This window comes from Rhinolophus sinicus, chromosome 5 (genome assembly GCF_057876585.1).
Source record: "Rhinolophus sinicus isolate RSI-liver-muscle chromosome 5, RSI-T2T, whole genome shotgun sequence".
NCBI lineage: Eukaryota > Metazoa > Chordata > Mammalia > Chiroptera > Rhinolophidae > Rhinolophus > Rhinolophus sinicus.
Window position 1 is genome coordinate 43,674,107 of NC_142505.1, and position 24,500 is coordinate 43,698,606.

The 24,500-nt window shown below is 46.2% G+C and overlaps 1 protein-coding gene across 3 annotated transcripts in view; it reads right to left on the minus strand.

Moving 5' to 3' along the window:
- Nucleotides 1–22,432, minus strand: part of MTMR14 (myotubularin related protein 14) — a 45,362-nt gene extending 22,930 nt beyond the window's left edge. The window contains exons 1-8 of one of the 3 annotated variants that reach the window (XM_019748289.3): nucleotides 22,150–22,432; nucleotides 20,178–20,326; nucleotides 14,559–14,667; nucleotides 8,635–8,710; nucleotides 8,296–8,356; nucleotides 6,675–6,797; nucleotides 5,090–5,163; nucleotides 201–271 (exon numbers count right to left, since the gene is read on the minus strand). In XM_019748289.3, the coding sequence (XP_019603848.2) occupies nucleotides 201–271; nucleotides 5,090–5,163; nucleotides 6,675–6,797; nucleotides 8,296–8,356; nucleotides 8,635–8,710; nucleotides 14,559–14,667; nucleotides 20,178–20,326; nucleotides 22,150–22,305 (819 nt within the window). In that variant the 5' untranslated portion in view covers nucleotides 22,306–22,432. The remainder of the gene's footprint in view (nucleotides 1–200; nucleotides 272–5,089; nucleotides 5,164–6,674; nucleotides 6,798–8,295; nucleotides 8,357–8,634; nucleotides 8,711–14,558; nucleotides 14,668–20,177; nucleotides 20,327–22,149) is intronic. The other 2 variants (XM_019748290.3, XM_074313032.2) reach the window with 2 other exon arrangements.
- Nucleotides 22,433–24,500: the final 2,068 nt, after the last annotated feature.

The window sequence follows — 24,500 nt, forward strand, 5'->3', positions numbered from 1 at the left end:
AGGGGGAAAGGAAAATATATACGATGAGAATGTAAAGATGTATGTAATACGAGAGGGAGAGAAAATAATGAGACTCATTTAGGGAAGAAAAGAGAAAGAAAAATGGTAATTGTTTTCTCCAAAGAGATTGCTAGCTGTTCTGTGGTCTCCCTTTACAAAGCGACAAAAGCCCCAAGTTGATGAATGTTTATCGTTCATACCTGCTTCCAGTTAAAAATGAGCCCTTCAGCCATGTAATCCCGGTCCTTATATTCCTTGAAAAATTCACAGCCTGGAAAAGAAGGGCAGAGTTATGACACCATCATTTCTAGTCCAGGCTCCTGAGATGCCCGAGTGCTTGTTGTAGGACCAGCTCACACACTTCTCTACACTGGTGGGCCCCAGATGAGGCCACAGCCAACACAGGTAGGGGAGACAGGGAACAAGCCTCCAACACGCCTCGGTTTCTAGTTCCATGCCTAGATGAGGTACTGCCTGCCCGCACACCTCTCTACCTCTCTCTCCATCTGTGCTCACTGGTTATTGGTCACTTCTCCCTCATTTCAGGTTCTACATGTCTGCAAAGTGTCAACAACCAGCAAACAAAAAGCATGAGTTACAATTTGAGTCCTGTCAGCACTACCTCAGCAACTTATGTACCATGTTTCCCCAAAAATAAGACCGGGTCTTATTTTTAAGTTGTGCTCCAAAAGACATATCAGGGCTTATGTTCAGAGGGTGTCATCCTGGAAAATCTGCAAGGGCTCATTTTCCAGTTAGGTTTTATTTTCGGGGAAACATCGTCGTTACAGAAGTTCACTCTCCTCCTTTCTAACCAACCTCCCAGGACTTCAGTGAGGACTAAACATTGTAACATGCTGGAAAGAACCACAGACAGTGACTGAAATGTGACAGGTGCTCAAGAGACATGTCCATCTCCAACAAACCTGGCCAAGAGATACTTTTCCGTGTCATTTGCTGGAAAAATTCTAAGAAACTCCACTAGGATAAACCCTCAGAAATATAGAGGGAGCAGTGGAGAGAAAAGGGTTTAGGCAATATTCCCAGCTTCAAATCTCAGCTTTTCACTTAGCTCTGCGACTGTGAACTAGTTGTTTGACTTCTCTAAGCCTCGATTTTCTCATTTGTGAAGGGGTTGTTTAAGGATGAAATGAACACATATAAAACAGCTAGCACGGCGCTGGTACAAGTGGCATTGGAATGGCAGCATATTCTATCATCATGCTGCCGCAGCAACACGAGCCCACGGCCAGTCCTGCAGCTTACAGTCAGCTGCTTGGCTCGGAGAGGACGCGGCTTGCCCTCACGCCGTAACCCAGTGAGCACCCAGGGGCTGTGTGGCTTCGAGCCACGAGGGTGGGCGAAAGCACTTCGAGAGCAGCTTCTTGCAGTTACTCTCAGTTCCTCAAGCAGGACCAACACAAACTTAGGAGGGCACATGACTTTGGCCACAGGTCCAAGTCTGGTGAGATCCCCAAAGGCGAAACAGTTGTCCAAATTCTGTGGAAGTGGACACAGGCCAAAATTCACATGGAACTCTCCAGCTTCTCGTGAGCCAAGTTCCTGTCTGAGATCACCCCAGGGAAGAAAGAAAAGGTTCCTTTGGAAAGGAAGGGCTGGAGACACGGCCCATGTTTTATAGACTTGGCTCTCATCCCACACACACTTCTGAACTCTAATCCCCCAAACCTTACAGTTGACTCATAAATCAGGAAGCAATCCTCAGCTGTAACACTTCAGCCTATTCTTGGGGGCCTCACTGGAAGAAAGAAGAAATATAAATACCAGATAGAGGCCGTGAGCTTATGAGCCCAGGTTTGGAAGAGATACCAATTATCTGTCAGAGATCCTGTGAAGTGCTGTTTTCCCAAACTCAAGCTGTTCAAATCAACACCGCAGGCTCTAGGCTAAGCTCTGACCAGCCTATGATGCAGAAGCAGTTTTTTTTGTGAGAAATGGATAGAATTAAAATAGACTCGGTACCCAGGGCAATTCCTAACATTCATTACTTGAATAGGCTTCTGAACCCACTGAGAGGCAAGAAGAATGAGATGAAAAGTGGGGTGAGGACAGCCACCCACTCAAGGAGGAAACAAATTTGACTTGTGCTGGGGAGTTTTCGGCCCTGTCTATTCTGGAGCCCTGAAGGACGTGCTCCCAGAATACTTCTCTCTTTTAGGGCTAGTCTAAGCCCACGTTAGCTTGCCAGAGCCAGAACTGATACCATCACAGTTCCTGTCGGGGCTTCAAAGAGGGCGCAACTGAGACCCCTGACACGCAGTGAAGGGCATTTCATGACTTGGTTTGGATAATGGTAACTTTGTTTCTTTTCCTTGTTACGAAGTAATACAGGCATGTAAAGAAATTCAGGAACTTAAGTACAGCAAGGAAACAGTGCTTCTCCTGTCCCCGTATCTGGTATGCAATGGCATCTCCTCCACCCCTGGCTTTTTTATTTTTATTGATCCTCTTACCCTCTCCTCAATACACACACAACTACCAGATGTAGCACATAAACATTTTAGGAAGAACAGGGAAAAAATTAACAGAGCATATCATCTTAGCATTGTAGCGTACTTCCTTCTCACGCTTTTGTGTAAGCACTTTTTCCCTGACATAGATGGGCACGTACTATAGTTGTCCCCCTTATCTGTGAGGGATATGTTCCAAGACCTCCAGCAGATGCCTGAAACCGCACATAGTACTGAACCCTATATATACTATTTTTTTCCCCATACATACATACATACATACATACATACATACACTTTACATTTCTCTTAGGCATGTCCGAATTGCCGGCATCACTGCTCTTGTGCTTTGGAGCATAATTAAGTACAATAAGGTTTATTTGCACACAAGCACTGTGACACTGCGACAGTGGATATAATACAAGAGAAGGCTCCTAAGTGACTAATGGGCGGGGAGCATAAACAGCGTGGATGTGCTGGACAAAAGCATGATTCATGTCCTGGGCAGGACAGAGAGGGAAAGTGAGAGATTTCATCACACTGCTCAGAACGGCATGCAATGGAAAACTTATGAATTGTTTATTTCCGGAATTCTCCATTTAATATTTTCAGACTGTGGTTGACTGTGGATAATCGAAACTTCGGAAAATGAAACTGCAAATATGAGAGGACTAATATATGTAATTTTGTATCTTGCAACGTAAGCATGTTAAGCATTCTTCCATGTCAAAAAGTTAAAGCATTTTTCTATGACTATGTATTTCATTCCACTATCAATGGCTACACATTCATATGATTATATTATTCTGATTAATGAAAACATTTCCCATGTTTTGCTAGTATAAACAGACATTGTGACGACTACCCCGTTAGCTGGGTTATGGCCTAATAAATAACTGAGTAGACGGGGGTTAATATTTTGGGAGTCTTATAACAAGTTGCCAACTACAGCAGAAAGGATATTATGCTATTGTTCTGGAGTAGTGGTATTCAAACTTGTAGAAGAACTATTTGTAATTAAGTTCTACTTGAAACCTAAATATAAACAAAGAAAGCAAAGCCTGCCTGCTCAGGCAATGCAGACCTTTCCTGTTCAGCAGAGCACTGCAGTCTGTGAATACCCCAAGGCATCTCCTGGGAGTCGAGAGCCTGCTTGGAAAACCAGCTCTAGATCTACCTGACAGCTCCAGTGTGGACACATTGGTTGGGACACCTCTGTCATCACGCAGCTCTGACGCTGTCAAGCCCACGGCATCATCACTATGGTCTGCATCTGCCAAAAGTGGCTTTTAGGGAAGAGGAGCTTCTCTGAGCCTTTCCTCCCAGGTACCCGTCATTTGGCCTGGAGAACCAGAACTAAACCAAGCACCTGGTAAGGATGGGTCTGGCACTTTACCTGGAAACAAGCACCGTTATCTTTATTTTATAGAGGATGAAACCGATTAAAGGACTTGGTCGAGGATACACAGTTCTAGGGCTGGGATTCATGCCTAGCTCGATATGGTACCAAATACTAAGCTGTCAGAGAAGAGTGAAAAGAGACTCCAGTGGAAGCTACTGTAAGAGTGCCACGCTATCAGGGGTCTTGGTTTGAATACCAGCAACTTACACTGAGGAGGATACCCTCTCCCCACCAGGCACTAGATGAAATTGCAGTTCTGATGAGAAGGCCTCCTGGCTATACAGCAGCCTGCTGTCATCAGCCTGCCCTTGCTATTGGCTCTATGGTTCCAAGATGAGATTCCAAGGTCCAGCACAGGACTGAAGGCAGATACTGATGCTGAGAAGCAGGAGAGAGGTTTCAAAGAGAAAGACTATACTTCCTGTTGTTTGGTGACAAAGTGCTGCACTGCTGTTAGCGCTCCTTGGCCTCTCTTACTGAACAAGCAGGTGTTGCCAAAAAGGTTGTTACCGACTGGACCAACACAGCTTTGGTATCCAGTGCAGAGCGTGCTGCCCTGGCCACAGGTTGCATACGTATCTGTGTGCCAGAGACAAACGCAGCTAGCTCTGCACACCAAAATGCTTTGCAACATGATGAGGTCACCACCAACCATGTACAACTGCGAACAGAGCAATTACATTCTACCACCAGAACAGGCTTGCGTGATTTCAGCCCTGCAAAGGTTCACATCCGCACAGCCCAGCCAGGCACGATTGGTTGCTGACAGAGTCGTAATAATGTCATTTGATACTTTACTTGCATAGAGCACTTTGATAAACATGATCTCACATGATCTTCACAACAAAGCCCTGAGCTAAGCTTTTCCAAGTTCCAAATGACACCTGTGAAAACTTGAAGCTCGGAGAGGTGAAGTAACTCGCTCAAGGCTGTAGTAGTGAGTACCTGAGCCATGACGCAACAACTGGACCCACCCCCTGCCAGTGGAAAGGCCCTTCCAGTGGAAAGGCCCTTCCAGGACAGCGTCCTACCCCAAGTGTGAAAGCCTCTGACTGAGAGCGACACTGTGCTATGCTGACTGACAACTGATACAAGATCTTCCCAGAAAGTTCCAGGGCACTTTTGTCCCTAAGTGCAAAAGCCTGCAGACGGCCTCGGAGAGCTCCCAGTCCTCGGAAGCCTGTCACTTAACTAGACCCTGAAAAGAGCTCCCTACCTGGATACGGGATGGAGAGGAGAGTGAAGTCGGCATAGCGCTGGGCTTTGTCCACCTTCTCGGAGGAGGTTACACTACAAGACAGGACACAATGTGTTATGGCATCACAACACATACACACCATTCCCCAAAGAGTATTATAACAACTTAAAATGAACCTTTTGCTAAAGAAACTACTCTTCAGAGTTACAAGTGATTCCCTTCAACAGTGCTTACTTTGAACAATTAAGAAATGTAACTTTGGGCCGGCCCGGTGGCTCAGGTGGTTGGAGCGCCGTGCTCCTAACTCTGAGGTTGCCAGTTCGATTTCCACATGGGCCAGTGAGCTGCACCCTCTACAGCTAAGATTGTGAACAACGGCTCTCCCTGGAGCTGGGCTGCAGTGAGCAGCCGGAGGTCAGCGTGAGCAGCCGTGGGCTGCCAGAAGCGGCTGGCAACCATCGTGAGCAGCCAGCAGCTGGCGAGAGCTGCTGTGAGCGGCTGACTGATTGCCTCAGCGGCGGGGGGGGGGCAAGGCATAATACCAGCATGGGCCAGGGAGCTGTGTCCTACGCAACTAGACTGAGAAACAATGACTTGGACCGGAGTGGGAGGAGGGGAGGCAGAAGAAAGGGGGGGAAAAAAAGAAATGTAACTTCTCTGCCCCCTACCCTAACCTATCAAGCGAGAGGGGCTACTCTCCCTTTAATATTGCAACAACCGCAACCAAAAACTAAGGTTGCAAAACAACCTTCCACCTAAGTCCCACAAACGAAAGCAAAAACAACCACTCTGACTTGGAGGATGGAGTAAGAAGAGAGCCAAATAACTGGGACACTGTCCAAAAGGGACCCTTTGGGAGATTCTCACCTCAGTACTCACTGAGGAGAACCCTAAACAGGGGGAACAAGCAGCATCTGAAAGGGAAAGACTTAGGACTGTTCTGACAGATGAAGGAAGAAGGAACAAGAGAGACTATCTGGGCACCTCTAGACAGCTGAACTGTAAGTTAGCCTCGGCATGCCTTATTTCCTAGGACAACTGCAACATAATTAAAAAGTCAGTATTAAATAAATAAATACATAAGTACATAATAAATATTTTGGAAAAACTCCTACAATTTCATCACCCTAACCCAGGTTCCTTTTTTTTCCTTCAAATTTTGCCTTACCACATGAAGATTTGGTCCATATGCGAAGTAAAAATTAAGTATACACTGATTTTTTTTGTTCCTTATTAAAAGAGACTGTAACCTACCAGAAATGGTGTAGAACCTGGAGCCACAAAACAAACCTTCACGGGTGTCTAAGAGGAGGAGGCAGCAGAGCACAGACAGGTTAGAGACTCATGGCTCCCTCAGTTACTGTCTGGACGACCTTGAGCAAGTTACTTAACCTCTCTGTGCTTCAGTTTCTCACCTGCAGAGGGGGACACTAGAACCTGTCTTGCAGGGCTGTTTGCAGATACAGTGAGGATGCACAGCAAGCCCTCAACACAAGGCCTGGCACAGGGTGAGCCCTCGGTAACTGCCATGTAGTATCACCAGCCCAAAAGGCCTACGATCACATCATCTCCACCCATCTCACAGTGGGTGCCCTGTACTTACTTCATGCCAAACTTCACCTTCTTGTTCTCTACCATCAGGTCACAGATGTATTTGACTGACAGGTACCGAAGCAGCTTGATGTCATAGCCTCTGACCTTATCAAATAGATGTGAGTCGGAACTTCTGAAACAAAGAGCCACAGGGAGAAGTTGCACTGCACATTCATTCAGAAAAGTCTGGGAGGTGGGGAGCGTATTCAAGGAAGTATAGATGTCCCTGGCAAGAACTTGTTTCCCTTCTCCAGAAGATGGAGGGAGGACCAAGACAGGACAGCTGGTTCCAGGAAAGATGCAGAGAAGGTGACTTTCTAAGAGATTACCACCCCACTCAGCAACAGGATGCATTTCAAAGAGGAGCAACTGCAGCCCCGGAACCAGGAAAAGGCTTTCTGGCCCTGCTTGACACTAAGCCAGAAGACTCAAGATAATCTCTGAGTTCTAAAAAGCAGCAAGCTGGTGGCTGATGGAGTCTTTAGCTTCCATTAGAGTTTATCTCCCTCCATCTTTTATGACCATTTGTAGCCATGACTTCCTTATAATGTAACATTGAAATTCTCATTGGGAGATGGACTTGTTAGAGCTATTTTATCAACTGTAAAATACTAGCAAGTGAATTCCTGTGCCTAGCAGGTCTATGAAGCAAGGAGAAAGATAAAATTTTTCCTAATCCCAAGGCTGTCTTTTGATCAGTCCCACAAATAAAGACAAAAGTAGAATGCGTTAACAGTTACCATGAATTGTTTTTGAAATGCCCACTGCCTCGCTGCCCCTAGCTGTCACCTAACTGAGAACAGTGTATGCTGTGGAAAATGGCCTGGCTGAGGCACAGGTCCTCTGACCTTGGGGGCAGAGCCAAACATTCCTGAGCACAAGCCAGAGCTGCTGCATTGCTCTCAGAACTAAAAGGCAGAACCCAGCACAGCGAGATGATTCTGGGCAGCTGATCCTACTAGGGGGTGCTCGTGTGCATTCCAGAGACCCTTGATACCAGTTAAAGACATCCATGTGGTACAGACCAGGCAAAGGAGCTTTCCCAAAATATCCTAATGTTGTTTTCTAAAAACATTTGAAAAGAAAGTACGAAGAGTATGACCCGGTACATTACCTGCCTTTAAGAGGACCTAAAATACTTGTTTGTATCAAGCTCTATTATGGCACCAAATCACACAGCTGTGGAGCTTCTAGTCTCTGTAGCTCCCACGTGAGGACTATAGCCCTTGGCCTGTGTCTCAGCACCGGTGTGCAGTGTGACACCTGGCAGGCAGGCAGGCCAGCCATCAGCACCCTGGAAACTTGGGCTTAGGGACACACACACGTCTGGACCTTGTCTCGGACTGTGGTACCAGGAACCCCAGGGCTGGGACATTATCTCTGGGATCCTTATGCGTGGCCACGGTGGAGATAGCCTGCTCAGGTGGTCAATACAGTCAGCTTTGGTGTGAAGCTACCGGATGGACTTCAACAACTATTTCCGGGGCAAGGACCTGGCAGCAGGAGGAAGGGAGCCCATGCACTCATCTGGACCAGTGACGAATACACAGTCAGTGCGAATGTGGCCGCCACTGGTCAGACACCCCGCCCGCCCCAACACAAGCCCAGACCCCTAACAACCTGGCACTGACCGAAGAGCACAGTCCTCTTCTGTGACGTCCTCTGTGTCTGCCCAGGCGTCATCTGTGCCCCCTGCCGGAGACACCTGTCTGTCAGCACCCAGGCGGGGGCAGGGGCTCCACCCAGGGGCTTCCCCACCAGCCCCACCCGAGAGCAGCCCTGGCGTCCTTCTAGCACCAGATGCCCCATATGCCGGTGATCGTCTCTACCCCAGGCATCTCCTCAGGAGTAAAAGAACCGTAGTCTCTCCCCCTTGCTCGCACCCTCCACCCATGCCACTGTGGCTGGGGGGCTATTCTCTGTGACTGGGCTCGTCTCCTTAGTCACAGAGGACACAGCTTAACATTCACCTGAGAAAATATAGTTGTAGCCAGTGCGTCCATACAGCTCCCCCCATCCAGCCAGCGTGGCCGACCTGCAAATGTGCTGGGAGAGAAATGGAATTTTCAGGGTCAGATGGTTTCCTGGAGTTTTTGGTTTTGTTTTTCCCAACTTCATTGAGATACAACTGACATGTAACATTGTGTAGGTGTAAGGTGTCCGGCATGCTGATGTGACACTTCTATACTGCAAAATCGTTACTACCACGGTGTTAGCTAACACCTCCGACATGACACATAATTACCAGTTCTTTCTGTGGTGAAAAAGTTAAGATGATCTCTTTGTAATTTTCAAGCATATAACACAGTATCATTAACTATAATCATCATGCTGTATGTTAGATCCACACAGAACTTATTTATCTTGTAACTGGAAGTTTATACCCTTTAACCAACAGTCAAATGGTTTTCTGAAGTACACAGCTGAAGGAATACTTGGGACTCACTCCTGATTCTTCCAGGCCCGTAAAATGGGTGCAGGAGGACTCACCAAAGTCTCAGCACCGAGGCCACAGCAGTCAGTCTGCAGTACGCTAGAATTTAATTTCCAGCCTCTGCCAAGGGCTATCTCCCCAAATGAGCGGCACCAGTGTTACTAACTGTAACGGACTCAGTGGTTGTCACATATGCACTTGTGGAAGATTTGGTGGTTTTCACGTGTGTGTGTGCTGGGCATGGTACTGAAACTTTTATACCCTCTTCTCACTGAATTTTCAGAGTCCATAGGCGAATATGCTGCTCCACAGACTGAGAAAGACAGGCACAGGGAGCTGAAGCAATGCGTAAGATTATACTGCAATGAGGGGTAAGCTGGGATTTGATCGAGACCTACCTACCTCCAAAGCCTGTGTGCTTATCATTACTTGGGACTGTTTAGTGCAGGGTGAGTAACCTTTAAAGCAGAAGGGCCAATTACAGGAGAAATGTTTTAGGGCTTTAAAAAAAAAAAAAAAGAAAAAGAAATTGTATCTGCTCTCTCCTCCATATCAAGGAAATGCAGTAGCTATAGACGTGCTTACATATTCTTTCACTCTTTCCTCATCACTGAAGAAGCATTTTGAGAGCTAGAACTCCAGAAACCAGGCACCTGGCAAGCACTTCAATATATCTAATTTTAAAGCTGTATCTTCAATTAACTTGTGGTTGATGAGATCCAGTAGGGTTGAGGAATGGGAGGAAATATCTGATGATGGGGAAGCAAACTAGCCCCGAGTTTAGCTAAAGGCTGGAGGCAGCAGTGAGGGTTCCTGGGAGATTACAATAGAGGGAGGGGAAGCTGAAAGGTAAAGCCATTTCTGAATGGGTCACACAGCCTGGCAATGTAAAGTGGGTCCCTGGAAGACCACAAAATACTGCCTTCTCCTCCTCTACCTGTAAGCTAATGGGAACGAAACAGTTTTGTTGACACAGGAAAGGAGTGTGAGTGGGAACTTCTGGCTTCCTGAGGTAGTGGCGGCCTGTAGGAGGGGGCACGTAACAGAAAGGCAACTGGATACAAGCTGGGGCAGGTGGGGCGCTTTTTCAGTGCTGGGGACAAGAATGGATTTGTGGGAAGGTTGTCCAGAACAGCCTAAGAAGGACTTGGGCTGGGATTCTTGCTCGCCTTAGCAGGATGTTTTCTGGCAGGGGCTGCTTAACTTTTTCTAGATCCAAAAGCATTTTGAGAACCTGATGAAAATGATAAATGTTTTCCAGAAAAAATGTATACATCATAGTTTGCCCACATTTTAGGTGTTTCTGGACTCTTCCAAGTGCATCCCCGGACCTACCTCCAGCCCATTAAGAGTGCCTGCTCTAATCATTAGGAGTAGCGAAGCAGAGAGCTGGAGCAGGGACGTGTCAGCCTCCAGGCTGAGAACCCCCAAAGACTCTAGAGGTAAGGGGGCAGGGGTCTGATTCTTGAAAGCAAGACAATATGGGGTATGTGGCTTGTTTGAGTTCGTTGGCATGTATTATCACGCCCACCCTTCCCCATCATGTAAGCTGCTGGCACCAAATCTTACTCACTCTTTTTTCCGTTAAATCTTTTCAGAGCAGACACCCCCCCCACCTTGGATGTTGAGCTTTGAGACCACGTCTTGAATTCTTTTGAGGGTTCATGTACCTCTTTCTGCTCCCAGATCTTCTCCCACACCCCTTTGATCCGTCCTTGTCTTTTTGGTCATTGAGGCAGCCAGACCTGGGCCCAGAGGACTAGCCAGATAGAGAACAGCAGGCACGTAAGCCAACTCCCCAAGTGGGGCACCAACCTCACAGGAAGGCCCTGAGCCGGCACCTGGGGAAAGCTGCACCCCATGACAGTCTAACTCCTGACCCCTGCTCCCTAGCCTCATGGCTCCCATTCATAACCCATCACTTCTACATTTTAAGCTTAGCTATTAACTGAAAAAGAGGATGCACTCTGAATGCTCTCTATTTACCTCATTAGGAGTGGCCTCAAATTCTGCACTAGGAGTATCACTGTATGATTTGCTAACCTTGTTAACTAACTTTGGCACACAGCATAAAAGCGGCTGACCTCTGCTCCCCACCTGTTAAGGGGGAAAGCGAAGAGAAAGACGACTTGTTCTAATTTTAATTGTGTAAAAGCCAGATATAAGTGTTAGGAGAGAAAATACCATGGGAGAACATCCTATATACTTAAATGCTTGAACTGAGTTTTTAAAAAATTTTAATAGTATACCTTATTTAATCTAATATATCCACGTTATATCAACGTATAATAATGTTAAAATTATTAATGTTTTAGTCTTTGTACTAAGGCTTCAAAATCCAGTATGTGTTTTACACTTAGAGCACACCTCAACTAGGATGCTTCACTGTCAGCATTTAAAGGCAAATGCAGTCCTCTCCCAAAATAAAGTTGTTTAGCCAAAAAAATCCTACATTGCTTCAGTTATGAAATGTAAATTAATTGAAATAAAATTAAACATTTAGTTCCACAATTGCACTAGCTACACTGAACTGATTTTCTTTTTCTTTTTATTCCCCATGCTATACTTTACAAACCCATGACAATTTTGTAACTACCAATCTGTACTTCTTAATCCCTTCACCTTTTTCATCCAGCCCCCCCAAACCCCCTCCCATCTGGCAACCATCAGTTTGTTCTCTGTATGTGTAAGTCTGTTTCTACTTTGTTTGTTTATTTTGTTCTTTAGATTCCACAAAAAGTGAGCTCATATGGTATTTGTTTTTCTCTGACTCATTTCACTCAGCCTAATACCCTCCGGTCGGTCCATGTGGTCACATGAACTGAGGTTGGGCAGAGGTAGGTGCCTCTGCAGAATGTGGGTAATAAACATGCCATCACCGCACTGGTCACCAAGTGCCGCTGAGGGCCACCATGTCTGACGACGACATCCCCATTTCCCAACAGAAGACATTCTTGAGCCTTTCTCAATCTCCCTCTCAATGGCCTGTTCACTTGTCTGCCTCCCCCACTCACTGAGCTCCATGAAGACCAGGACTTATTCATCTCTGTGCCCCTAGAAGCCAGCACAGGGCCCACGACTGCTTTATCCAAGCGCAGCTTGCGGCTCAGCGGGCATGGACAAGCTGGGCCGGCACTCTGCTACCGCGTTTCCCTGAAAATACGACCTCACCAGAAAATAAGCGTGATTTTTCAGGATGACATCCCCTGAACATAAGCCCTAATGCATCTTTTGGAGCAAACCTTAATGTAAGACCCGGTCTTATTTTCAGGGAAACACGGTAGGTGCTGGGAGGACAGTAATAAGAGGCCTCTGCCCTCAAAGTGATTACGGCTGAGAGGAAATGAGAGGTTCCAACATACAATTAGAATAAAGCTATATAAGTGGGTATTAAGTGAACACCTACGGAGTCAGGAGAAGCGCTAATGGGTATGAAACGGTATCACGCTGCCTGGACAAGAAGGTGCGAAGGGAGACGAAAGCAAGATTAAGAGCAAAGCCCTCATAAAGAACTAAGAACACCAAAGCCTTCATGGAATAACCCCTCCAAGTCATCATCCTCCCTCTGAAAGGAGTTGGCTTAGGGCTCTGTTCTCACAGGCCTGCCTAGTCTCTAAGTGCTGGCAATCTGTCATTTAGGAACCCTGCTAGACTAAGCTGTTCAGTGTGGAATTTCCCAAATACGTTCAGGAAAGTTCCTTACTCATGGTCTGCAGACAAATGAGTGAGAAACCCCAGGACTTCACAGGTCTCTGCTACAGCACTTCTCAGAGTTTTACTATGACGGTATACACATAAATGTACTTTATGAATCTGGAGCTTGGGGGTTAGGCCAAATCTAGTATGCAGTATTTTTCATTCTTGTGTGATAGGTAATGCTTTTCATAAGCATATCCTTAAGCTACTGTTCTATGGAACACACTTTGAGAAACTCTGGTTTGAGTATCTCCTCTGTAATTTCTAGTGACAAGCACTACGCTTCACAGAGCAGTGATCTTTAAACTGGAGTTCTGGTAACTTCCAGGAACATGAAAACTTTCCAAAGGGGAAAACAAACAGCTTTAAAATGATCCATTTTGGGGACTTAACTTCCATACATTTCCTTAAAATCAATCCGCCCAAGAAAGCCTTTGGCTATATCTCTCTTCCTACCTCCCCTTTCACATTTGCCCTTCTCCCATTTTATGAAAGACACAAAGGGACAGAAAGAAGCCTCGCGACTTCACTCCGCACTGCCCTGGCCTGGCCCTCGCCCACTCACGCTGGGTGACTGCAGCTGGAGTCTGTGAGCCACTGACTGCAGGGCGTGTGCTCAGAGACGTGCTAAGTGAATAAACACACTACATCCTTGCTCCTCTCCCCCCTCCAGGCTCTCTCTACTTTAAGTCCACTTCTCTTGGACTAATCTTCAAAATGCTCCTTTCATCCTGTAGGTCCCTGCTCAAGAATCACTGTGGCTCTCCTGGCAAATGCACACACCTTGGTCAGTATTTGGCCTCCTGCACTCAATCCCTTCCATCCTCGGCTCTGATGTGACCCTTCCATGCCAGTCAGGGAAGTCTCCTGGCCTCTCTTGTTCCTGCCTCGTGCCTTTTCCCATGCTGCATCACCCGCTTGGAACACCCTCCCACCCCTTCCTGCCAATTACTATTCTGAATATCCTCCAATACTCGCAAGCCAAGTCCCGCTCAGTTAATGAGGCCATCTGTCTGCTGCCCCTTTGGTGAGCTCCTCTTACACCACACCGTGTGACTCTAAATTACAGTGTGATAACCTGAAGGAGTTTTGGGAGAGCTTCAAATCCTAGCTCTCTAGTTGTTCACAGTAAACTTGAGAAAATTACTTAACCACTTTGGGTCTCATCTGCAAAATGGAAACAACGATTGCACCAAAGGATTAAAAGGTAGGTGAAATGAGACAATACTGGAGAGACAAATATCAACAGTCACTAGAATATAAGTTTCCTAAGGGTAAGGATTTTTTATATGCTGATGTATCTTAAGGGCTGAAACAGTGCCTGGAACACAGTACACATTCAATAAATACTTGATGAATTATACGACTGAAAGAATGAACAAACAACGTAGTAACTCACTTGTTCTAATGTACTCATAAACCTCTGATGTAGGCATGATTATTCTTCCCACATTATAGAGAAAACTTGAGAGGAGGGCCTTGCACAGGCAGGAAGTAACACAGCCAAGACCTGAACCTCGGCGGCCTGACTCGGGAACACAAGGTAGGGTACTCTGTGGTGACTACCCCTCTCTATTCGGACTCATCCTGGAAGGTGGTTATCAGAATTGTTCTTTCTCTGGTCTGCTTCCCACCGCACCAGGCACCCAGTAACCACCAACACTCAGCTGGCAAAGGCAAGAACTAGACAACCCTACAGTTTGCATTGAACCAGTTACCCCAGAAGAGGGTTTCAGGGAGTGTCAGGGTCTGACGTGGTCTTACCTTGCCCTTGAACAAGATCACTGGGCAGACAAACCGTCCTCTGCACCTGGCAGTCTTGCTGCGGTTGACGAGGTCTTGTAACTTGCTCACTTGCACCGTGCTCTCAAACCTAAGGCATGGGCAAGAGAGATGGGTCAGGCTGGTTTCTAAGTGAGGGCTGGGTGTGTGTGTCCACAAATACCCCATGCTACGTCTGCATTTGTGTGTGTGTGTGTGTGTGTGTGTCCACAAATGCCCCATGCTACGTCTGCATATATGTGTGTGTGTCCACAAATGCCCCATGCTACGTCTGCATATGTGTATGTATGTCCACAAATGCCCCAATGTACGTCTGCATATGTGTATGTCCACAAATACCCCATGCTACGTCTGCATATGTGTGTGTGTCCACAAATACCCCATGCTACATCTGCATGTGTGTGTGTATGTCTACAAATGCCCCATGCTACATCTGCATGTCTGTGTGTGTCCACAAATACCCCATGCTACGTCTGCATATGTGTGTCTGTGTGTGTCCACAAATGCCCCATGCTACGTCTGCGTGTGTGTGTGTGTGTGTGTGTGTGTGTGTGTGTGTGTGAATACTCATTAGAAATTTAGTAAGTGCTCTAATTCTTAAAATTCTAGATCATGGGTATAAGTTTCTCAGGAAAAGAAAGTAGTATTATATCACAAGTGTTAAAAATCATCCTGATTTCAAAACCATTAAGATGAAAAAGTGAGCTACTCTGAAGACACAGTATATAAAATACAGACATATACATAGAAAACTGAATGTTGATTACCAGTTTTTTCCTCCTAGAGTAATATAACAAGTGCCTTGGGAACCCTCTGGAAATCATAGGGCCATTTTTGCTGGAACAAAGGAGGTGAAAGAGAAGCTATTTTTGGCATTGAGAAGCATAATGGTTACTGCACTGGGGTTTGGTAAGGGAGCTTCTAGAACATGAAAAAGTCAGGTTTAGACATGAGCCCCAGTAAGTCACACCCCTATCAAATCACATCAAATCAGTACACCCCTAAATAAGGGTCAACTCTAACAGATTCACCTACTGATCTTTAGCAAAAGGCTCCGAATCAGCCAGTCAGAGCTTCCGGTTGCAAAATAAACTAGAGGCAGGGAAATTAAAGAGTGGGAAATGATCCCAGCTATGCAAAGTAACCGAATAGAAGAGAGAGAAGACACGCATGCTCCCCCCTTACAAGGGTTGGGCTTTCAGGTCATAATCTTTCCAGGGATCCGCATATTATTACATGGCACATGCACACAAATAATTGTTTCAGAATGAATTAAATTCAGTGATTCCTACACATCTGTGGTCACTTTTTAAGCATATCTGGATGCTGTTGGCATTCATAAAAACATAAAGTCATTTTGGGGCAACTGGTCAGCTCAGTTGGTTAGAGCATGAGCTCTGAACAACAAGGTTACCAGTTTGATTCCCACATGGGCCAATGAGCTGCACCCTCCACAACTAGACTGAAGGTAACGATTTGAGCTGAGCTGCCCCGTGGGTGGCCGGATGGCTGAGTTGGTTAGAGCGGTCCTCTTAACAACAAGGTTGCCAGTTCGATTCCCGCATGGGAAGCTGGGCTGTGCCCCCTGCAACTAGATTGAAAATGGTGACTGGACTTGGAGCTGAGCTGCGCCCTCCACAGCTAGATTGAAGGACAACGACTTGATTTGGAGCTGATGGGCCCTGAAGACACACACTGTTGCCCAATTTAAAAAAACATAAAGTCTTTAAAAACACTGCTGATTTCATAGCAGCCTTCATAGATATATTCTCAAGCCAGAGTTACTAAAAATGTAACTACCAAGTAGAGCTCTGAAATTAAAGTTAAAAAGGGGTCTTCAAATTAAAACCTGAACCAACAGTTTCAGTTTGATGATCGTGGAAAGAGAACAAGGAGGTAAAGGAAGAGTACTTATCGTTCCCATGGTCTGACTGAAGATGTTACTTTTGCAATCCTTTTTCTTTTTTTGCAGAATGGCAAACTCAAAGAGGCTGGGGTGCCTGTTCAAGGTGCCTGTGGGGTGGCACAGGCCAACCAGACAGGCTCTGGAAAACAGGTGGCTCACTGAAAACCAAGTTCTTTTCCCTTCCCTCACTTATTTCTCTATGAAATAAGGTACCGCAGTACCAAACAACGGCCTAATTAAACTCAGAGCCGTGAATACAAAAGAAAGCATATACAATACTGTTCACAAGAGTATCCCTTCCTCCCACCTTCTGGTGGCCCTCGGCCATTTTCACAGATCCAATCAGCATCATCTACAGCAACTGACTTTCCCTCAGTTCAAACCAGCAGCTCCCTTTGAGCTCTAAGTGCACTGAAACTGCATTTGATTCTCCCAGGTTGAGTCCTTTCATTGAGCAAACGCTCCACAAAACTAAGGTGGAGAACATGCCACTACTTCCCCCTTAGAGGTTCTGCACCGTTGCTTGTTAGGCTAGCTGGTGGTTTATTTTCCTGGTTCCCCCACTCAAGGAACCAATTCAGTTTCTTCTCTCAGGAGTTCCTGTTTTCATTTTTATTATCTCTTGGCCTTAGGATTTTTTTCTTCCAGTGCTAAGCACTGAGCTGAGTCTGGCACGTGATGATCTAGCTGAATGAATGAAGTGTAGGCTTCTGTATTTGTTTTTCTTGTGGGACCGAGCCCCTAACCTTGGAATCTGATGCTATTTCTGGGTAGTGTCAGAACTGAGTTCAACTGTAGGACACCCAGCTGGTGTCTGAGAATTGGTGGTGTGGGGGAACAGCCCCTCCCCACACACATGCTGGAATTGGGTGCAAAACTTTAACCACTATCCCCCAATGCCCCACCTGTACTTCCCTAATTCTGGTTCTTGTTTCACTGTCACTGCTTATTTACTGGTCTGTGTTACCCACTAGACCTGAGGGTAGGGCCTTCATCCATCTGGTACGGCTTCCAGCTGGATCCCTGGGGCCTGCCACATGTCAGCAGCTCAAGGAACACGTTTGATAAACTTATTTCGGCTATCAGATCCCTGTCCAGGCTTCTATTCCCAGATGATGGGCTAAAGTGTGGAGGTGGTTACGAGGACCACACCACTTCCTGAATCCAGTTATACCCTGTGTAACTCAGTCTGATTAGTGTCATATTAACACCAAAGCCAGATATGGAAAGAAGCAAAAATTCCTACTTTTTCCCACCTAAACATGCATATACTCCCTTCCCATCAACAAACAGGCATCACCCACTTAGTTATCACTTCACGGCCTTGCAAAGGTTACTCCAGGAACCCTTCAGGATTAGGGGTGTACTGCAGTGTCCCTGGCCTGGAAGCTGAGACTGCTACATAAGGTGGGAGAGCCATGGCAATGACAGAAACGGCACACAGGTGGACAGAGCAGGGTGAGGAAGACCCGGCCTTTACCCCCAATCTGCTTGCTACGTCTGTGATCTTGGGCAAAGGGCAAGTTACTTCTCTGGGTTTCAACTTCCTCTTCTGTACGATGGAGGTGATACCGCCCTCTTCATTGGGTGGTTGCAGGACTTGAGTGAGCCAGTGTGTGAAACCCTAACAGCTGCCAAACAGTAAGCACTCCACAAATGCTTATTTCCTTCCCTTTAAGGGTTAGATTGAGTCGGCACTGAGCTTGTTTCCTTCCCAGAAAAGCTTCTGTGAGGCAGCCAAGACCGAGTTCCTCAAGTACTGCTACTACAAGGTGGTCTGGCATGACCTGGGAGCTTATTAAAAAACACAGAGCTCAGGCCCCTCTCCAGACCCACTGAGTCAGATTCTGCAGTATAACTAGAGCCCCGGCTCTTCACTCACAGAATCAAGTTGGAGAAGCACGACCTTGACTACAGCTGAGCTTAACAGCAAAACGCCATTGTAAAACCACCAGCCAGCTTTGAAGAGGGTTGAAAGGAGGCCAAGGGCGAGGAAAAAAGCTCTTGCTCAGAACCTTTAACCTAAGGGCTTATACAAGGTGAGTTAACCCAACTCTGGAGGCAGTTAGGAAGAGAGAGGAACCATAAATAACAGGACTATAGGAAAGCCCAATTCTTTAGGCTTGGAGATCCCTGGAGTTCTTAGGTTATACGACTGAGGCTATGATACAGTTTCTATGATTTACATATAATTTGTTTTTCTAATCTATTCTTTTTTCTCAGTGACGACCACCAGCAGCTCATCAGATAGCACACTTACAGACATGCCGTTTTACACATGAGGAAACTACGGCTTAGTCCTCAAACCTCCAAACTGCTTGTTCTTTGCTTGAAAGCCTTCTCTGGCTCCTGGTAGCCCACAGCAGCAGCAGCTCTCAGGCATAGCATGTCAGATTCATCTAGGGAGCTCTCTGAGAATGCAGATTCTAGAAATTCTGAGTCAGGGGCCCGAGAATCTGTGATTTTAATGAGTGCTCAGGAGATACAAGCAAAAAAACCCACTAACACCCACAAATCCACACTCCTTGAGCTTATGATCAAGACCCTACATGAGCTGGCACCTAAGGAATTTTCAGGGGACATTCTTACTCATCCTTCCAATTCCAACCGAAGAGAATCTTCACCTGTGGGTCTTCCCAAACATCACTCTCCCTGGTTTGCCTACAGAAGCACTTCTCACACTGCAGCATGCATACGAATCCCTGGGGCATTTTGTTATGCTGTGATTCCGATTCGGTGGCTCTGGAGCCCAAGACTTGGAGTCTCTGGCCAGTTCCTGGTGCACTGACGGGCATGCTTTGGGTAAGAAGGGTCTGCTGCACTTTGCATCATGACTCTACTGTAGCACTCATCAGAACGTTGTAATCATGGGGCCAGGATTTCACAGCTAGTGTTGAAAATAGCTCCTGGAATTCCCTTAAAATAAGCAGCAAGCAGGGAGACTAGGGGAACACACTTTGCGATCGACATAAAACATTTCCTGGAGCCTCAATGCTGTGATTATTTTTAGTGCTACTGCTACCATTTATTGACCACCTTATAGGCTGCAGCCTGTGCCAGGAGCTTTATGTCTACTCTGGTATGAACTGTTACTCCACAGAAAGTACTCAGGCCTTGGCAGGCCCTCAATAAATGGTAGCTCTTATGTCTAATTCTTAGAACAAACATGACAGGCTTGCACTATTTATCATCAGGGATTGTACTAACCACTTTTCTAAAGAGGTGTAGACTTACCAATGAGAAAAATGAAGAGACAACGCGGTTAAATAACTTGCCCTAGTTACACAGCCAGCAAGTGAAGCAGCCAGCATGTAAACTCAAGCAGTCAGACTCCGGACCTCAGGCTCTTAAGCATGTCAACACAGCACACACTTAAGAAAGGACATTGAGATTCAGAGAGGTGAGATTCAGAGAGATTCAGAGAGTGCAGTCAGCAGTCTTAGGACAAAGAGCTATAGGGTGGAAGTGAAACAGAAGTCCAGGGCTGTGATTCCCAACCCCTCATTCTACACCATGCTACCCTGCCAATCTAACTTCTCAACCCCTGAAGTAAACAAAGAGGCCAATAAGGCTTAACACCTGGGGAAAGTGAGTCTGCCACACTCAGCTCCCCTCCCAGCTGCAGACTGCCTGACCCCAGGAAACGAGCTGTGAAGCCTCCCCAGAAAAGTACACTCTGGTCACATGATGCTCACGTGTCTTTCTCCTTTTCAGAACTTTCATACTCCAGGAACACGATATGCTGGGGATAGTGGCTGCAGATATCCCCGTTCACATTCTGGATCACGCTGTAACAGTAGTCTCGGCCAAACAGCTCCAGACATCTCTTCTCAATGCGCTCAACCTGCAGAGGAGGAGACCTGGGCATAAACAAGACTCTGGGGCTCTGAGTGTGACAATTAGGTGATTTATGACCTGGAGAGATCACTGGGAATGATATGTACCACTGTGATTATTATTCAATGCCAGAAAGAAACCTGTTGCTGGGTCACAGGCCCTAAATGTGTAGGTCATTAACCAGTATGTGATATATTTGGGAAGGGACTCTGAACCCCTCAACGTTGCAGTGGAATTGTCTGTGTTATGCATTTGAAGGAGAGGATTACAACTTTCACTAGATTCTCAAAGGGGTCCACAATCCATGTTATTAAGAATTCTTGTTCTAGGTTACTTTAACTGGCACTAATCCATTATCTGCCCTTGGCTCCAGATTCCTCTCCATTCTCCAGCCACAGAGCAGTGCCTAGAGACTCTAGTTAGTGTAATGACTAAAACTGCTGACAAAGCTGTCTCCTTACATGTATCATCTGCTTATGAAATAGAAGTAACAGCTCCCCTTAAAATTGTCTTATTTTGTTCACAGTTCAGGGAAAGACCCACTTAAAAAGGGCATAAGACCTGTAACATCTCAAGAAGTCTGCAAGAGATCGGGAGGCTCGGAGCGCTTTAAGGAAGCTGCAGTGAAAATCAGGAATGAATTATGACAACTCTAATCTTCAAGGGTGTGTGAGATTGAAAAAGGGCCCAGCAAAACCACTGAGCCTCTTCAACCACTCAAAAGAGCAATGGGGAGAAAAAATTTCACAGCAGCTGAAACTAGAATTCCTCAAATTTCAAGATGCATGAGTCTCACTCAGAAGCCTGTTGAAAAATGCAAATTCTAGGTTCCCACCCTCAGAAATCGATTCAGTAAGACTGGATGGGACCAAGGAATTATCATTTTTAACAAGCACCCCAGATGCTGCTGAAACAGGTGGTCCTCAGGCTGAGCTCTGAAAAATACTTGGTAGTTTGCAGAGTAGGGAAGTCGCATCATTACTGAAGTGATCCACTGGTTACTCCGGAGACTAGCAGATGCCAACTGCAGTATGTCCCAACATAGGACACCTCTGGAGCCAAATCAGAGTTTGGTGGCCCAGGATGGAACAGAATCACCCGAGAAAACTTGATGCTAAACCTGCTAAAGCCACGTGGGCAGTGAGAGATGGGTGACTGCAGGGTCAAGATTCCCATGAGGCTGTCAGTGCCGAGGATGTGGACAGCATAACCAGACCAGAAGCCTTGCAGGTCTGGCAAGAAGAAGGCTGAAGGGAATGCTAAGAGTAGAAAATAGAGGAACTGAGACCTGCTTCTGATAAAGGAACAGAGGAAGTGTGGACTTTCTGCTCTACAGGGGAAGGAAAGGGATGGGCCTAAATTTAAAGTCATGATACATAGGAGACAGTATAAGGAAGCAACTCAATTCATCTCTTGGTTCCTTTCTGTCCCACTACTCCAGCCCCTTCATTTTGACCTCTGACCTGCACGTATCCTCTAGATTTTTTTTTTTTATCTAGCCTTGGGGCTAGACTTTTTTTTTACCTAGGCTTTTGTTTCCACTCCAGAAAGAAGCAGAGAACTAATCCTCCTCAACTCCTCTCTAATCTCTGAACATGGCCCCTCAGCTTTGATCTTTGACCTCCAAATCCCTTGTCTCAAACCTAAAGGACATCCTTCCGTGGCTCGTTCTGAGCTCAGTTCCTCCTTTTTCGGTTTCTAAATCTGACTCTTACTCTCCGGACCCTTTCTCTCCTTCCTCTGACCTCTGACCCCTAGCACCAGCCTTTCCTAAGGCGGTAACTGCCCCAGCCAAGGACCTTCTCCTGCTCATGGTGCTTCCGGACTCACCTTAGAGCCGCCGGTCCCGCTGCAGTCCTTGGCCCGGTACTGAGTCCGGGAGAACTCCTCCAGCAGCTCCCCGAGCCCCGGCTCCTGCGGCGGAGGGTTGCCCGAAGAAGTCGAGGAATCCGCCGAGGCGGCGGCGGCAGCCCGAGCGCCAGCCATGGCCCAGCCCCGAGTCCCCTCAGCGTCCCGCTTCCCCCTCAGCGTGGCTCAGCCCAGCCCATGGCACCTCGCGGCTCCGACTCCAAGTCCGGAACCTCCAGAACCGCCTCAGCCACCGCCTTCCGCTTCCACTTCCGGCCCCGCCCCACTCTGCCGGATGTTTACCTCGGATCTGGCCAATCGGAGCCCAGCACTCGCACCCTGCCCCTTCATTACCGGCCCATCAGCCAACGCGGAGTGATCCAACTGGTCTCCGGGGATGGGGGCTCGCAGATACCAGGTGCTCCGCCCGTGGGATTTCCCCTGGGGAAGCCGGACTAAACCATTAGGGTTCTGGGAGGGAGGGCACTGAGGGAACTAGGAAGACGGAACCAAGGGAAAGAAGCAGGAAGAATGAAATAAACCATTACAGGGAGAGGAGGAGGGAACTCGTGGAGGCAACTTGTGTTGGCAACCATAGTTGTAATATTAAATCCTAATAAAACAGCATATCTTAAGACACTCTACTTGCACTGCTCCTTACAACATCCATGTGATTATAGTGCTCCTAGCGTCAACCCATTTTATCGAAGAAGAAACTGGAAGTCGTAACTGGCTTAAAATTCTATGGTTGAAAAGCCCTATAGTCTTTTTTCTTTTTTTCTTAATGGTGTTGATGTAAGAACGTCCAATCCTGTAAAGAATTTTTTTTTTTTTTTAAAGATTTTATTGGGGAAGGGGAACAGGACTTTATTGGGGAACAGTGCACTTTCAGGACTTTTCTCTAAGTCAAGTTGCCATCCCTTCAATCTTAGTTGTGGAGGGTTCTGTTCAGCTTCAAGTTGTTGTTCTTTCAGTCTTAGTTGTGGAGGGTGCCGCTCAGCTCCAGGTCTAGTAGCCGTTGCTAGTTGCTAGTTGCTAGTTGCAGGGGGCACAGCCCACCATCCCTTGCGGGACTCGAGATGTTGAACTGGCAACCTTGTGGTTGGGAGCCCACTGGTCCATGTGGGAATCGAACTGGCAGCCTTCGGAGTTAGGAGCACGGAGCTCTAACCGCCTGAGCCACCGGGCTGGCCCCTGTAAAGAATTTTTATGCATATATTTGAGCCAAACTGGAGACATATGCCAGGGAGCAAGATCTCAAGTACTCTGGAGAATTGACAGTTTTGCAGTTTCTTTTATGTATTTGAAATTAAGGAGTGGGGTGGCTAGTTAGAACAGTTGGTTAGAGCAGGATGCTCGTAATACCAGGGTTGCTGGTTCGATTCCTGCATGGGGCATCTTGAGCTGCAACCTTCACAACTAGATTGAAACAACAACTTGACTTGGAGCTGATGGGTCCTGGAAAAACACACTTAGAATAAATAAAAGTTAAAAAAAAAAAAGGAAAATGAAATTGAGGGAATTTAAGGAAGATTACAGGAAGGTGGGAAAAATCGGGGTGGGGATTGGATTACAGGATAGTTAACAAGATTGTGTGCTCTTTTTATGGTGCTTACGGTTATTTCACAGGTGTGTTAACCTAAATACACAAAAACAATGGACAGGGCTTGCTTAAGACAAAGATAAACCTTTTACTAAAAAAGTTACATTCCTAGGGCATGAATACCCATGACCTGCCCAGTTATGAATTTATGATCAGATCACCTTGTGAGGTTGCTTTCCCTAGAACCTCTTTTTCATCAACAATGGAATATTTTAAACATCACAGAAGTGGAGAGAATAGTATAATGAACCCTCATATATCCATTAGCCAGTTTCAACAAGAATCATCTGTCAATCTATCTGTTTAATCAATCCCCATCCAGTAGAACTATTTTAAAGCAGATCACATTATTTTATCTGTGAATACTTCAGTATTTATCTCTGTCAGATTAGTACTGTTAAAAAATTATTAAGGAAGACAATTAAGGTAATGCAATCTTTATTTAATACTTTATGAAGTGGGTAGTCTTTGTTCTCAGGGGTCCAGAGAACTGGAAAATGGGGCAGAAAGCAGGAAGCTTTTTATAGAATAAGGAATAAAGAACAAGAGAAAAATATAAAATGAATAAAGAACAAGGAAGTAAATATAGTCCTGTGCCGCATAACAATGTTTTCGTCAATAATGGACTACATGTCTGACAGTTATCCCATAAGATTATAATGGAGCTGAAAATTTCTTATCACCTAGTAACATAGTTTTCATAGCCCTTGTAATTTAGCACAAAGCATCA